Source organism: Gambusia affinis, linkage group LG06, assembly GCF_019740435.1.
Source record: "Gambusia affinis linkage group LG06, SWU_Gaff_1.0, whole genome shotgun sequence".
NCBI classification, from domain to species: Eukaryota; Metazoa; Chordata; class Actinopteri; order Cyprinodontiformes; family Poeciliidae; genus Gambusia; species Gambusia affinis.
This window is the reverse complement of record NC_057873.1, coordinates 13,050,208-13,062,789: the sequence shown is the minus strand read 5'-3', so window position 1 is coordinate 13,062,789 and position 12,582 is coordinate 13,050,208. Positions and strand designations below refer to the sequence as shown.

General features: G+C 41.0%; 2 protein-coding genes across 6 annotated transcripts in view; one reads left to right on the top strand and one right to left on the bottom strand.

Annotated features, from left to right (window-relative positions):
• Positions 1–6,593, top strand: part of gdpd5b (glycerophosphodiester phosphodiesterase domain containing 5b) — a 34,504-nt gene extending 27,911 nt beyond the window's left edge. For 3 of the 5 annotated variants that reach the window (XM_044118957.1, XM_044118956.1, XM_044118958.1), the window contains 7 exons: positions 70–220; positions 713–934; positions 1,023–1,180; positions 1,277–1,424; positions 2,888–2,970; positions 4,873–4,985; positions 5,596–6,593. In XM_044118957.1, the coding sequence (XP_043974892.1) occupies positions 70–220; positions 713–934; positions 1,023–1,180; positions 1,277–1,424; positions 2,888–2,970; positions 4,873–4,985; positions 5,596–5,678 (958 nt within the window). In that variant the 3' untranslated portion in view covers positions 5,679–6,593. Of the gene's footprint in view, positions 1–69; positions 221–712; positions 935–1,022; positions 1,181–1,276; positions 1,425–2,887; positions 2,971–4,872; positions 4,986–5,204; positions 5,494–5,595 lie in introns of all 5 variants that reach the window. The other 2 variants (XR_006370832.1, XR_006370833.1) reach the window with 2 other exon arrangements.
• On the bottom strand, positions 6,327–12,046 carry hspa13 (heat shock protein 70 family, member 13). Its single transcript, XM_044118959.1, has 5 exons — positions 11,902–12,046; positions 11,461–11,801; positions 10,586–10,799; positions 10,278–10,445; positions 6,327–9,118 (listed from the first exon to the last, which is right to left on the bottom strand). Exons 1-5 carry the CDS (start codon positions 11,924–11,926, stop codon positions 8,538–8,540), a joined length of 1,329 nt encoding a protein of 442 aa, XP_043974894.1. The 5' UTR covers positions 11,927–12,046; the 3' UTR covers positions 6,327–8,537.
• Between the last annotated feature and the right edge of the window lie 536 nt (positions 12,047–12,582).

Genomic DNA, 12,582 nt, shown 5'->3' with positions numbered 1-12,582 from the left:
AAACGTAGCATGTGCTACATTTGGGAGTTTGTTAAAGTTTGCACTTTGTATTCCTTGTCTGTTGACCAGTGTGGACGGCGTACCTTTCTTAATGCATGACCTCACCCTGCGGAGAACCACAAATGTGGATGAGGTTTTTCCAGACAGAAAAACAAACGCAGCTTCACGGTTCAACTGGACGGATCTGCAGCAGCTCAACGCAGGAGAGTGGTTCCTCAAGGTACTTCCTGGTTCCTATTGCACACTAAACATGATTTATTTCTAAATTAATTAGCGTTTTATTTGTGTTTATTTTGTTGTGTGGTAAAAGCCATTAACTGTCTGTCTTTAGCACAGTGTGTTCTCACTCACTGATCCATCATGTTCCCCTTAGGGTTTGTGGGAATTCAGATATCTAGTTAAGCATGAATGCAGAACTAATTTAGGAGAACCACTGCCTTGACCTCAGTAGATTTGTTTTACATTAAGTTATTATCACTAAGGTTTATTATAGTTTTGGTGCAATAGCATCAGTTACATTTTTCAAAGTGGGTTACGCCTTTTTCATTACTGCTCCTCACTCAAGAAAATTGTGCTGTATTCTGTTTGGTCTTTTTGTTGTCTGTTAAAAGTCTCATTCTCTGAACCAACCACAGAATTGACATGTTTTAGGAAATGCCCTTTCTTTAAATTGCTCTTAAATCCGTGGGCTATTCCCATCTTCTTGTTTTAGAATGACCCCTTCTGGACCGCAAGCTCCATGTCCCAGAAGGAGAGGAATCTCACCTCCAAGCAGAGGGTGTGCAGCCTGGAGCAGCTTCTAAAGATGGCCTCCGATCACAACATCACATTAGTGGTCCGATTGCGGAGGCCTCCTCGCGATCACCCCTTCAACTCCACATGGATCAATGAGACGCTGCAAGTAGTGCAGAATTCTGGACTTCTTCAGAGTCTGGTACGAGGGAAAGAAATGCAGCTCGGGACCTGATGCAACCTGTTTTAAAAATGCTGTCTCTTGTGTTCCCTGTCGTTGTTCACCTTAGGTGATGTGGACTCCGGATGATGAGAGAGAGCAGGTGAAGCAGTGGGCACCTGGCTTCATCCAGACCTCGCTGGTGAAACACAGTCCAGAAAATCTGCACAGCTCTGGCATCAGTGGGCTGCTGCTCAGATACAACCAAGTGAACACTGATGAAATCACGTAGGTCCACACAGCCAGCCCTGATCGGTTATCACTTCCAGAGAAGATCTTACTGTTTGCCAGTGGAGCTTCTACAAATCTTGTTGTTGCCTGCAGAAACTTCTCCAAAAACAACATCAGCCTTACTCTCTACACTGTCAACGAGCCGTGGCTGTTCTCGATGCTCTGGTGCAGCGGCGTGTCGGCTGTCTCCTCAGAGGCCCCACATATACTCAGAAAGGTGCCTTCTCCCATCTGGCTCATGGTAAGACGTTTCCCTTAGATATAAATGTAGCATTGGGAGCCTTTTTTTTTAAGTCACTGATCTCTAGGCTGGAGCAGGACACAGATGGTCTATCAAAAAAATTGTGAAGTTTAAGAGTTTCATACAAACAACAAAAATTCCATTTTTGCCAGGAAACTTTGGAAATTATTCTCACTTAAGATACTTCTTTACAGCTTGGAAAAAAAAGTATAATATGAATGAAATACATCGTATGAATGGAAGGTTGGGTCTGCAAATCCCATCATATTTAATCTTTACTCCATATTTATTTTCGAATGGCACATAGTTGTGCATATGTCTTACTTGTAACATTTTTATGAGACAAATGTAGCCCACCCCATTCAGCTGAACATATTTATTTCCTGTTCTGTGCCTGGTGTGCTGTTATTATCTGACTCGCTACGAGTCCCAGAGAGGAGAATGCTCAGCTCCTGGGTTTCTGGATCACTCGTCCACCCAAACTTCCCTCCATGAGTACACTGTGTCTCTTTGACCCGCTTTCCTCCAGCTCCATGAATCCATAATGTTTGACCAGTCTGTCCATCTGGTCCAACATACGGACCTCTTGCATGACGTATTGTGGACATGACCCCTGACTTCCTGCTGTAGAGATCAGGGCGAGTCTAGTCTGCTCTGGCATCTGCAGGGCTGTCTGTCAGTTTGAACCAAGATTAAAACAGTTTTAAAAGCAACTCCTAAACTTCCTCTTCCTGTGTTCAAATGAAAACATGCAGTGACTGGCTCAAGAATTAATTCCCCCTGAACATTTTTTGCATTTTCTTTCTTTACAGCCACAGTTTTAAATGCATTATTCTGTGGTTTTATGTGACAGACTAAAGCAAAGTAGTGCAGATTGTTACAAGTTGAGGTGAGAGGAAAAGAAAGATTTTTTTTTCTTTTTCTTGCTTTTGTATTCAATCCTCTTTTCTCTAATACCTATAAATAAAAAATACCTATACCTAATAAATAGTACCTCTCTGAAGGCAACTATTTACCGTTAGACGGCACTTGAGACTGAGGCTTACTGGCATTGTGAAATTCAATCTTAATAAGGGACTACAAGACTAAAATCAAACTTTCTGGTCTACATGCAATGTATGCAGAAAAAAGCAAACATCATTCTGTGGGCGTGCTTTTCTTAATCAGGGGTTGTTCAGAGTTGTAGGGACGTTGGATGAAGCTAGATGCAGGACAGTCCTGAAAACTGATATTGCCAGATGCTTTCTATACACTCTAAACTAATCTGACACTTTTTGACATTTTTATTTATTGTTTTCATTTCAAATCGCCGCCTCCTTCTTTTACTAAGTATGAAAAGTATACTATAATGTGTCCAATTTAGGGTTTTGATGTTGGTTGGTTTGCGCAGATAAAACCTGTTTTGGAAAAAATGGCTCCATCTGGTGGTGGACTCTATAAAATTCAAGTTTCTGTGTTTTCAGAGCCCAAGAAATTACCGGCTGATATGGGTTTCTGCAGACCTCGTTTCCTTTGCTGTAGTCATAGGAATATTCATTTTGCAAAAGTAAGTACAAACATGTTATGATGTGATTGTTGTCAAAACAAATGCACATACAAAAGTGAAGGTTTTTCCATTTTGATGTTAGAATTTTTTCAACATTTACAGCTTAGTGTGGTCCAATGTGTCACATAGAGCTAATGGACAGCAGACTGTCTGACTTGATTAATATTTCTTTTTCATAATGGTTGCTAATATTGGTCTTTACAGTAATGACTGGAGAACGTTAACGCTAATTTACCATGCCTGTTTTTTTGGTTTGTTAGCTGTTGCGGCTGCCTTCTTTCCTCATGTTGATGGAAGCTTTAGATTAACCCTCAACACTCCTGCTGTGTTTGTGTTTCTCTGAAAACTGATTTTGTTTGTTTTGGTGATATCTGTTGTCACCCGGTTGGATGGAGAGCTTTTTCACCCCGCCCTCCCTCTCTGTCCTTGTAACCATCCGGTACAAGTGTGTTTTCTGCTTAGCTTCTGCCGGCATCTAAACTGACCTCTCTTTTCTCCCGCCTTCTTTTGTCCTTTTTTGTCTTTCTGCCTTGTTCTCTCTCTCTTTCTCTCTCTTTTTCTCTCCTTTGCCTGCCGTGCATGCTCTCCTCCACTAATGCTGCATTCTGGTATCTTCTGTCAGCTATCACATGATCAGGTAACCGGGTCACCTCCTCTGACCCACAAATCTTCTCCACTTTTACCCCGTTTTTGTTTGTTTATTTTTGTTTGATGCAGTTTTGACCTTTTGGCACCTTGTTTTTCTACATTGTTGCTCTCCTTGTTTATATAAAAATCATACTCAGAGTTTTCTCGCAATCTCCAATTCCACCATCTTTTTGTATTTATTCTCATCTTCATCAGCTCTATTAGATGTGAATTTTTGTTGTTGCCACCTGTTTTCTCAACCATTTGTCCCTCAAGGGAATGGAAAATCAGTCTTCCCAAACCTCAAAATACTATTAGAAAGAAATATCTCACCCATATTAATGTATTGGAGAATATGATCAAGTTTAGCTTTTACCTATAAAAGCTACAAAACAAATAAATTCCATATCAAGCTGCCTCATTATTCAGACTTTATTGTGAGTTATACTCTTTAAGTTAATTAAACTTGTTAGAAAGGTTGTTTTCATTAATGTAAAAGTCATGTTGTCCCACATGGACTAGTAATCCTTAATAAAACTGGGAAAACCGTAAACTGCAGCTGCACAGGAGGTCCGTTCATTAAAATGTTCAGTGCTGCTGAATAATGCAGCGTATTCTCAGCGGATGCGCGGCATTATTAATTGCTTGGCTTGCATAATGCCCTTTCCCTGATTGTTGTTTAATCAAGCATTAGTTCTGTAAATTAGGAACCATTGTGTGAAGGTCTTTGAGTCATGAAAAATCTCTTTGAAGAGCCCGAGAGCCTATCCGCTGAAAAGAAGGAACCCAGAACGTTCTACACAACGCATTTATTAGCATTAGCATGTATTAATTATTACCCTTTTCATAACAGGAGGTGTTGTATTAATGGTGGTAAAAGTGTATTTCTAGAGTTTCTTCTCAACAGTTTAGTTATTGGAATACGGGTGTTTCATCGTAGAAATGACCCCCGTGAGAAATTCCTTGTGTTTTTTATCAACCTTCATATCTCAGGTCAACAAACTAATTTTGGTTTGAGATTAAGATAATACTTTAATCCACCATCATGTTTGACAGACGTGTCCGCAGACAGCAGAGAACGTTATCCAAGAACAAACTCTCGCAGCCAAACCTGAACAAAATTTTAGAAATTATTTAAGAGATTAATTTGAATATTTACTCGTTCCAGCCCAACGCATTTCCCTCATGTTCATTTTGCAAGAAGAGGAAGAAAAGTACTTGGAGTTGAAACCAAACTTCTGTGTGATTTCTCACCGAACTTTGTGACCCATGCAGGTATCGAATGAGCGGCATACGCAGCTACAATCCTGAACAGATCATGCTGAGCGCAGCTGTCAGGACGTCCAGTCGAGACATCAACGTCATGAAGGAGAAACTGATCTTCTCCGGTAGGATTCCTGCTGCTGGCCTGAAAAATACTTGCTTACTTGTTGATTTGGGTTCCTGAACTGATTTTTTTAATTTATTTTTTTCTCCCCAAAAAAAAAATAAAAATGAAATTACATTTTTAACCTCACCAGTAACAAATCAGTTGGAACCCCTGTCAACCTGCATGTGCGTGTTTGTGACTGTTGTCGCTGCTCTCCTTCCTCTCTTCCATGTCAAAGCTCAGCCTCAGTAATGGCTCCCCCGTCAGCATCCTTTGTGTGACGTATCGCCTCCTGACCATCCTACCTCGTCCATTCTCTTCACAAGCAGTGACTGTCTCCCCTTTCCACCAAACATTTCCTCATCACTCATTAAACCTCTCTACTTACTTTGCCCCTTTTTCCCCTCATCCATCCATCATTGCATCTCTTCGCACTCATCTTCCCCCATAAACCTCCTACTGGGACATAGAGTAGGAGATCTTATAGAGCAGTTTGTCTAGACAACCTCTAACCCTGGGGAGCAAAAGTAAGTCTGTGGAGCGACGGATAAATGCAAGTAGGAGTTAAGAAGTCGCAGGAGTTAATGAACGCTGACTTTTTTTTTTTGTTATCCTCTGTCGCCCTCTAGAGGTAAGGAACGGTGGCAGTGCTGAGGAGCTGTATGAAGAGCAATGCTTTGACTCCTACACCAATCAGAGTATCAGCCAGTGATTTTCTGCTGTGGTGACGCAGGAAGCGTCACTCCTGTTACGAGAACTCTCAGCCTCCCGAGCTGCTGGAAACGCCCCGCTGCTCTCTGTAAACTCTGTAAATACTGTTTCTGTTTCGCCTCACTGACTTTACATTTATTGCACAAGACTACACTCTCTTGTTTTAAGCTGAATCTGATGATTCCTACTTCAATATCTAAATGTTCAGGGGCTCCCCATCAGTTCTTTTTTTTTCTTTTTTCTTTTTTTTTTTTTTTTTAGTTAAAGCTAAGTTTCCAAAGCAGTTACTTATTATATTAGGATCTGTAAATGTTATGGCGGCATGATGCTCTTGCCTTCAGTCTCTGCTGTAGTTAATGAAATTATTATTTATATTTAAAGAGATAAAACTGTTTACAGACATTTTGCCTTCTCCTCCTTGTTCACACGGTGCATGTAAAGTATTTTGATACTCCTCACCTGGCGTACTTCTGATCACTGGATCCAAGTGTTGGAAACTTCTGGACTTTGTGTGAGCAGTGCTCCCAGTAAAACCAGAAGAACTGGTGAAAAATGGTTTCTAGGGTTAAGATTTGCTTTTTCTTGGTTAATTGTTCGTGTTTCCTTTTGTAATGTCTTCAATATAATGTATGGATTCTGACTGGGTATATATATATATATATATATATATATATATATATTTTTTTTTTTTTTTTTTTTTTTACCTTGTGTGCAGTGTTATGATGAATGTGTAATCATAAGGATAACTTATCAACAATGTGACACTTTAATCATTATAAGATGAACAGGCTGGCCTTTGATTTGCTGTCATTCTTTGGTATTTTCATGTTGGGAAACATATTGCATGTGACGTCTGGTGTAAATACTGTACTGGAAAATAAAGTGAAGCCGGTTGAAGGGATATTACATTGTTAAACAGGCAGCACATTCTGGGAAACCAGTCTGCTTTTTTTTCATTGTATGGTTTAGTTTGGTTCCTGCGATGCGACAGAATAACAACATTCATCCTGATTGTTCCACAGATAATCTCCAACTGTTGCTAGTTCCATGAAATGTTCTAAGTAAAGAAAATCTTGACTTAAATTAAGTTATATTATTGACCCTTGGCTTTATTGTCATGGTTTGAGTGAGTGGTTCACATCCGCTCAGAGGCCTGATAAAGTTATAGGCTGTATCTATTTAAGGCAGAAATAGGCTGCACAATTTTGCATCTGTTGTGAATAAAACCTCCAACCTTTCCATAAGGGGATACAAAAAAATTTTGATAAGAAATTAATCTAAGAATTTAGAAAGAAAAAGCATAGTTGGATTGGAAATAAAGTCCAGAAATACAAATATTTTGATTGGACAAACATTTCAGTGCATCTATGCAGACTGGTAACACTGCATCACACTCCTAGGATTAAAGTTGGATAAATGAAATTTATCTTAACTTAATGTTCACCTCTGAGCCGGGAAGGAGAGCAAAGGGCAGCCAGAGTGTGATAAGGGTTGAATGGGTTACAATATGGTTGAGGTTTTAGAGAAAAGGCCATTAGACTTGATGAGGAATGACATTTTAATGTGGAAAAACAGCGATTCACAGCAGTTTCCCTTCTTTATCAAGTAACTTCGGTTTGATCCTGAAAACGTCCAGTACAAAAATAGATCTTAGGTTCTGTATATAAGGGCGTGTGTGAAATTTACAATTTCTATACAGAAGCTTATTCAACATGAATTCAGGTTATACTTTTTTTTTTTCTTTTTACAAATTAAGTTTGGCAAAAGATACAACGCTGTGATGTTTTACAGAAGGAATGTTGGGTGATTTATGAGGTCATGGCTGAAACCTACACAGGCAGAAAAGCTCAAATCTGGTTTGTAAAAAGATGTATGAAACACAGGTGGAGATTAGACATAACTTCACATAAATGTCTGTTAAACATTCTGCATTTAACAAAACACATTTAACAATATTATACAAACAAGGCACTGATGAACAACACTTTGGTCCCTCTGTTGGACTGTCAGAACTGAGCTTCAGCCGCCAAAGCAAACAGTCCAACACCAAGCTGATGTGTTTACAGCGAGTTATTGCACAAAAGAAGAAGAGTTAGCCAACAGGTATGAGTCAAAGTGCATCCAGTATGTCTTCTCTACTTTACTTAGCCGCAAATAAACCACGGCACTAAAACAGAGAGCATTCTGGGACGATCTCTCTTCTGTTACCTGAAAAGTCTGGACCTCATCGGAACACTTGAGTTATGAGGGAAGTAGTCCACTCTGCAGAGAAACTGAAAATGAACTGAGCGTACCGCCATATTTTAGGTTCCAGTGATTCACAGTAAACCAGCGGTATGAGAAGCGCCAACATGAAGCGAGGCTTTCACACAGATTAGCAGCTTTCTGAAAAGGCACCAACACGCAGTGTGTCAGCTTGCAGATGGAGGAGCAAAGGTCCATTGAAAACACATACACACACACACACACTCAGAGAAATGCAACAAGAATAAATAAATAAATAGATGAAAAACGTTCTGATAGTCTTCAAAGTTTAAATAAACTGCTTCCTGGATGATCAGAATACTTCCTGCTACAGAGCAGTGAACACATCTAAACAGGTTGTTACTGCTGAAGCTGAGTGTGCAATAAAAGCAAGCATGTTTTAAAGTCACCTACACGGGAAAAGTGTTTCAACACATTTTTGTTTGTAAGTGACACATTTCTCACTCAGGGAGGAAACAGAAAGTTCAAGAAGCCACACGTTAGGCTTGCAGCCAGAAACATGATGCTTCTTGTGTCGGCCATTTCTCTCCAACCACCGGGAGCGTCGCGGTGGACGGGAACAGGAACCAGCAGCCTCCCTCCTCCTGATTCAGGGTCAGTTGAAGTTGGTCTTGCGAAGGTGTCTGTTGGGGATTTCTAGGGCGCTCACCTGCAGCGGCCAGGAGCCGCCCATGATGCCGGCCTGGATGGCCACGCCCGTGACCACAGCCAGGTCGGGGTCCACCGACGTGTTGGGATCCTTCCCAAAGTACTCGCTGATCAGCTGCCTGATGCGCGGTATCCTGGTGGACCCTCCCACCAGAACGATCTCGTCCACGTCCTCTTTCTGCAGGTGGCCCTCGGTCAGCACCGTCTTCACCGGGACCAGGATCTTCAGGAAGAGGTCCTGGTTGAGCTCTTCAAACAGCTCGCGACTGACCTCCACCTGGAATTGAACCGGAGGAAGGGCGGGACCCTCTGGGGACCCAGAGCCATTGTAGGCGTGAAGGTGGAGGGGAACGGAGATTAAGGCGCTGGGATGGAGGGTGAGGTTGAGCTTGGCGGCTTCCACAGCCTGTCGGAGACGGTGGGTGTCCTCCTTGAGGACGGGGGCGACGCCGAACTGCTGCTGGACTCGCTCACTGGTGTACTGCAACAACCTCTGGCTGAAGTCCTGACCTCCCAGCTGGTTATTACCTGCAAATAACATTATTTAAAAAAAATCATATATTTATTATTTCATATTGATATTACAAGGAAAACAAAGTGGTGTTGCACTTTATTTCCACATTTTAGGGAAAACAAAACATTTGTTTCTAATTTTATAAACAAATACGTATGAATACGTAAGTATCTTACAGATTTTATCGATTTAGTTTTTTTCCCTTCGTGTGTCAAATAATTACTAAATGATAAAGGACGAACCTGAGTAAAAACCAAGTTTGTAAATCTTTTCACCACCATAAAATTCAAGCATTTCTCAAGCATTCCCAAGGTAACTTTTCAAACTTTTCCAGCACCACACTTTGGAGATAGAGCAACAGAGAATCAAACTTCAATTTACGAGCATATGACATAATTTATGACTGTTCTTAATAAGGCTTTGTCGCAATATTCTACACAGCAGGGACAAGGCAAACTAAAATACAACAAAATTTAATGCTTTGAAAATTGTGTCACATCCTACACACCTGATTTAACAAAAAAGAAGAAAAATAAAATCACCCAATTTTTATAACTTTAGCATATAAAAATGTAGTTGATTAATGGGCTTATTCATCAATTACACAGATGAATATGTTATTGAGCCATAAGGAATAACAAGAATTCATCACATTGTATAAAATGGTTTGTATAAAGGTAAATGGACTCCATAGTTCCACATTTCTCCATTTGTGAATAACAGCTCTCTCAGTGGTCGACTGGATTCCCCAAAAACAACAGAAATGGCTACATAGTCAATCATTTTGATTCTCATCTGTTTCTAAATTTCTTTCGCTCAGACAATGCTTTATGAAATCTTTTAGCCCATTTCATGTCGTAAGCTCTATTAAAGTGTGCTGGTTCTGCAGCACTGGCAGTAAAAAGTCCTGGGTTAAACTTGTGAAACTGAATTTAATGTGGATGAAATAATTAAAATATGATTTAATGGAGAGGGTGATTACTTTTCCATACACAACCAGGTAGGTTAGGAGAGCTTTTCTCTTAACAAATAAAATCTATCAATCGTGAAGCATGTAGGTATGAAAAATAAAAGCTCCATCATGCAGTGTTTAGCATTCATGAAATGCTTTTTCACAGCATTGCAGGAATTTTACATTCCGTACAGTCGATAGGAAAAGCTGTAACCAATTACCTGCCATTGCCCTGGTGAGAAACATGCCTCCCTGTTTGTTGAGCAGAGACACATCCAGAGTCCCTCCCCCCAGGTCCACCACCAGCACATTGAACACGTCCACTTTGTGCAGGCCGTAGGCCATGGCTGCAGCCGTCGGCTCGTTGATCACACGCAAGATCTCCAAACCTGTCAAACCACGACCAGACAGTCAGTGTTGCAATTTCAGGCCACGATATGCCTGAAGATTACACAACCAGACACTCTATAACAGAGCAACATCAGGTGCCTTGTGTGGCTTTAAACTCCTGTCCTCCTGATCACCTGACCTGCAAGGTTTGCGGCACGGACCGTGTAGTTCCTCTGTCGCTCGTCGAACTCTGCGGGCACCGAGATGACGGCCTTCTGGATGGGCACGCCTAGCTGTCGCTCAGCCATCTTTTTTAACCTCATCAGCAGCCTGGAGCTGATGAACTCTGGGCTCACGGTGAAGGTGCGGTTGGTGGAGATTACAAACTCGGCACTTCCATTGTTGTTTACCACCTGGAGGACAACAATGGGAGAGAGGAGGGGGAAAAAAAAGCTTTTAGAAAGGAAGGAAAATGCAAAAGCAGAAGTTGTTTGAACCCAAGTTATCTGAATGATGACAGGAGCAACACTGAGCTGCTTTACTATTATTTAATTACAGTGGATTTCAAAAATATTCACGACCAGTTGAACTTTTTCAGATTTTCACAAGTCAAAGTTATAAACTTTAACTATTGAGATTTTTTGAGGTAAACCAACACAAAGCAGCACAGAATATAGAAGTTTGCTGTGTTTTTTCTAACCCTTCAAAAAATACATAAATATATATAGCTAAAAAAAAAAGCCTTCCCACATTTTGATCCTGCCACTGTTGTTTTTTAAATACAGGATGGTGTGTCCAGGAGGATGCATCGGTTTTGTCACGCAAAACTTTTTGCATATTGGCTAAAAACTTAAAGCTTCGCCTCACCTGACCAGAACATCTTCCACATGTTTGCTGTGTCCTCTTCAACCTCTACTCCTACACTTTTACAATTTTTAGACATTATTATAAAATATTATAAACCAATGTATGCATTATTATATTTTAAAAGGACTAACAGCTGTTAATGTACTTTGCCAGAAAATGCAGTAACCCAAGCTTGCCCCATTCATAATGAACCCCAGCTTGACCCACCTGGAACGGGTACCTGGCGCTCTCCTGCTCCAGGACACCCGGCTCAAATATCTTCCCAATGAACCTCTTAGCATCGTATACGGTGTTCTGAGGGTTGCTGTCCGCCACATCCATGGCTTCGTACCCGGCTAGCACCGCAGTGCTGGTGAAGGAAACCGCGCTAGGGATGCTCTTCCTCCCCTGTTCATCTTCGATCACCTCCACCTCCCCGCTGCCCGGGAGGAAGACTCCCACCGAGCAGAAGGTGGTGCCCAGGTCCAGGCCGATCACTTTGGGTTTGGGGGGAGGCAAGTACTGCTGTCCCAGATACCCAGCCAGAAACAGGGCCAGGATCACCGAACCTGCGGCAACAAAACCGAAACGTGTATCAATCACAAGTGGGACAAGAAGCCGAGCCTCTAATGGCTTTTAGGTTAAAAAGCTATTTATTATTAAACTTACCGATCATAGAAATCTCCCCGGACATTGTGACAAACAGCTGGACCTTACAGTAAAGTCATAAAATGTCTCTAAAATGGAAACACCGGTTCTGACAACTGGACCAACTGAACTAAAATACACGTCAACATTTTACTGCTCGCTGTGGGTTATGGGTAATGTAGTTTACAGTCATTACCACACATAAGGAGTGTAGCTCAGCTCACGATAGCTACTGACTACGACTTCCATCAGTAGTAGTGAGAAGTCAAAACGCGTGACGTTTTTCACGCTCTCAGCCAATCATCGAGAGACATTGAAAGGTCACGCTGCATTTACAAAACCTCGGAAATGAGCATTTTAACTCAGAAACTTCTGAGATTCCGACGTCTTGATGCATAATGTGCATACCGTTTTAATGTTTTACTTTAATTTCTAAAGATGTAAACTTCAATTAAGGAGGAAAATCCCAAAATACATTATTGTTATTGTATATTATCAGTATCATAGTAGTACTAATAGTAGTAGTAGTAGTGGAAAAATTGAGCATCAAACGACATAAGTAAGCGACAAACGGGCGAAATAACTAGCAAAAGCTTCACTGGTAAAGCCGAAGTTTTTATTTAAAGAAAGAAAAAGTGGGGGAAAGGAGGCTTTGAAATTCTAGAAAATAAATTATTTGTGTCGTGGTGTAACCTTTACTAG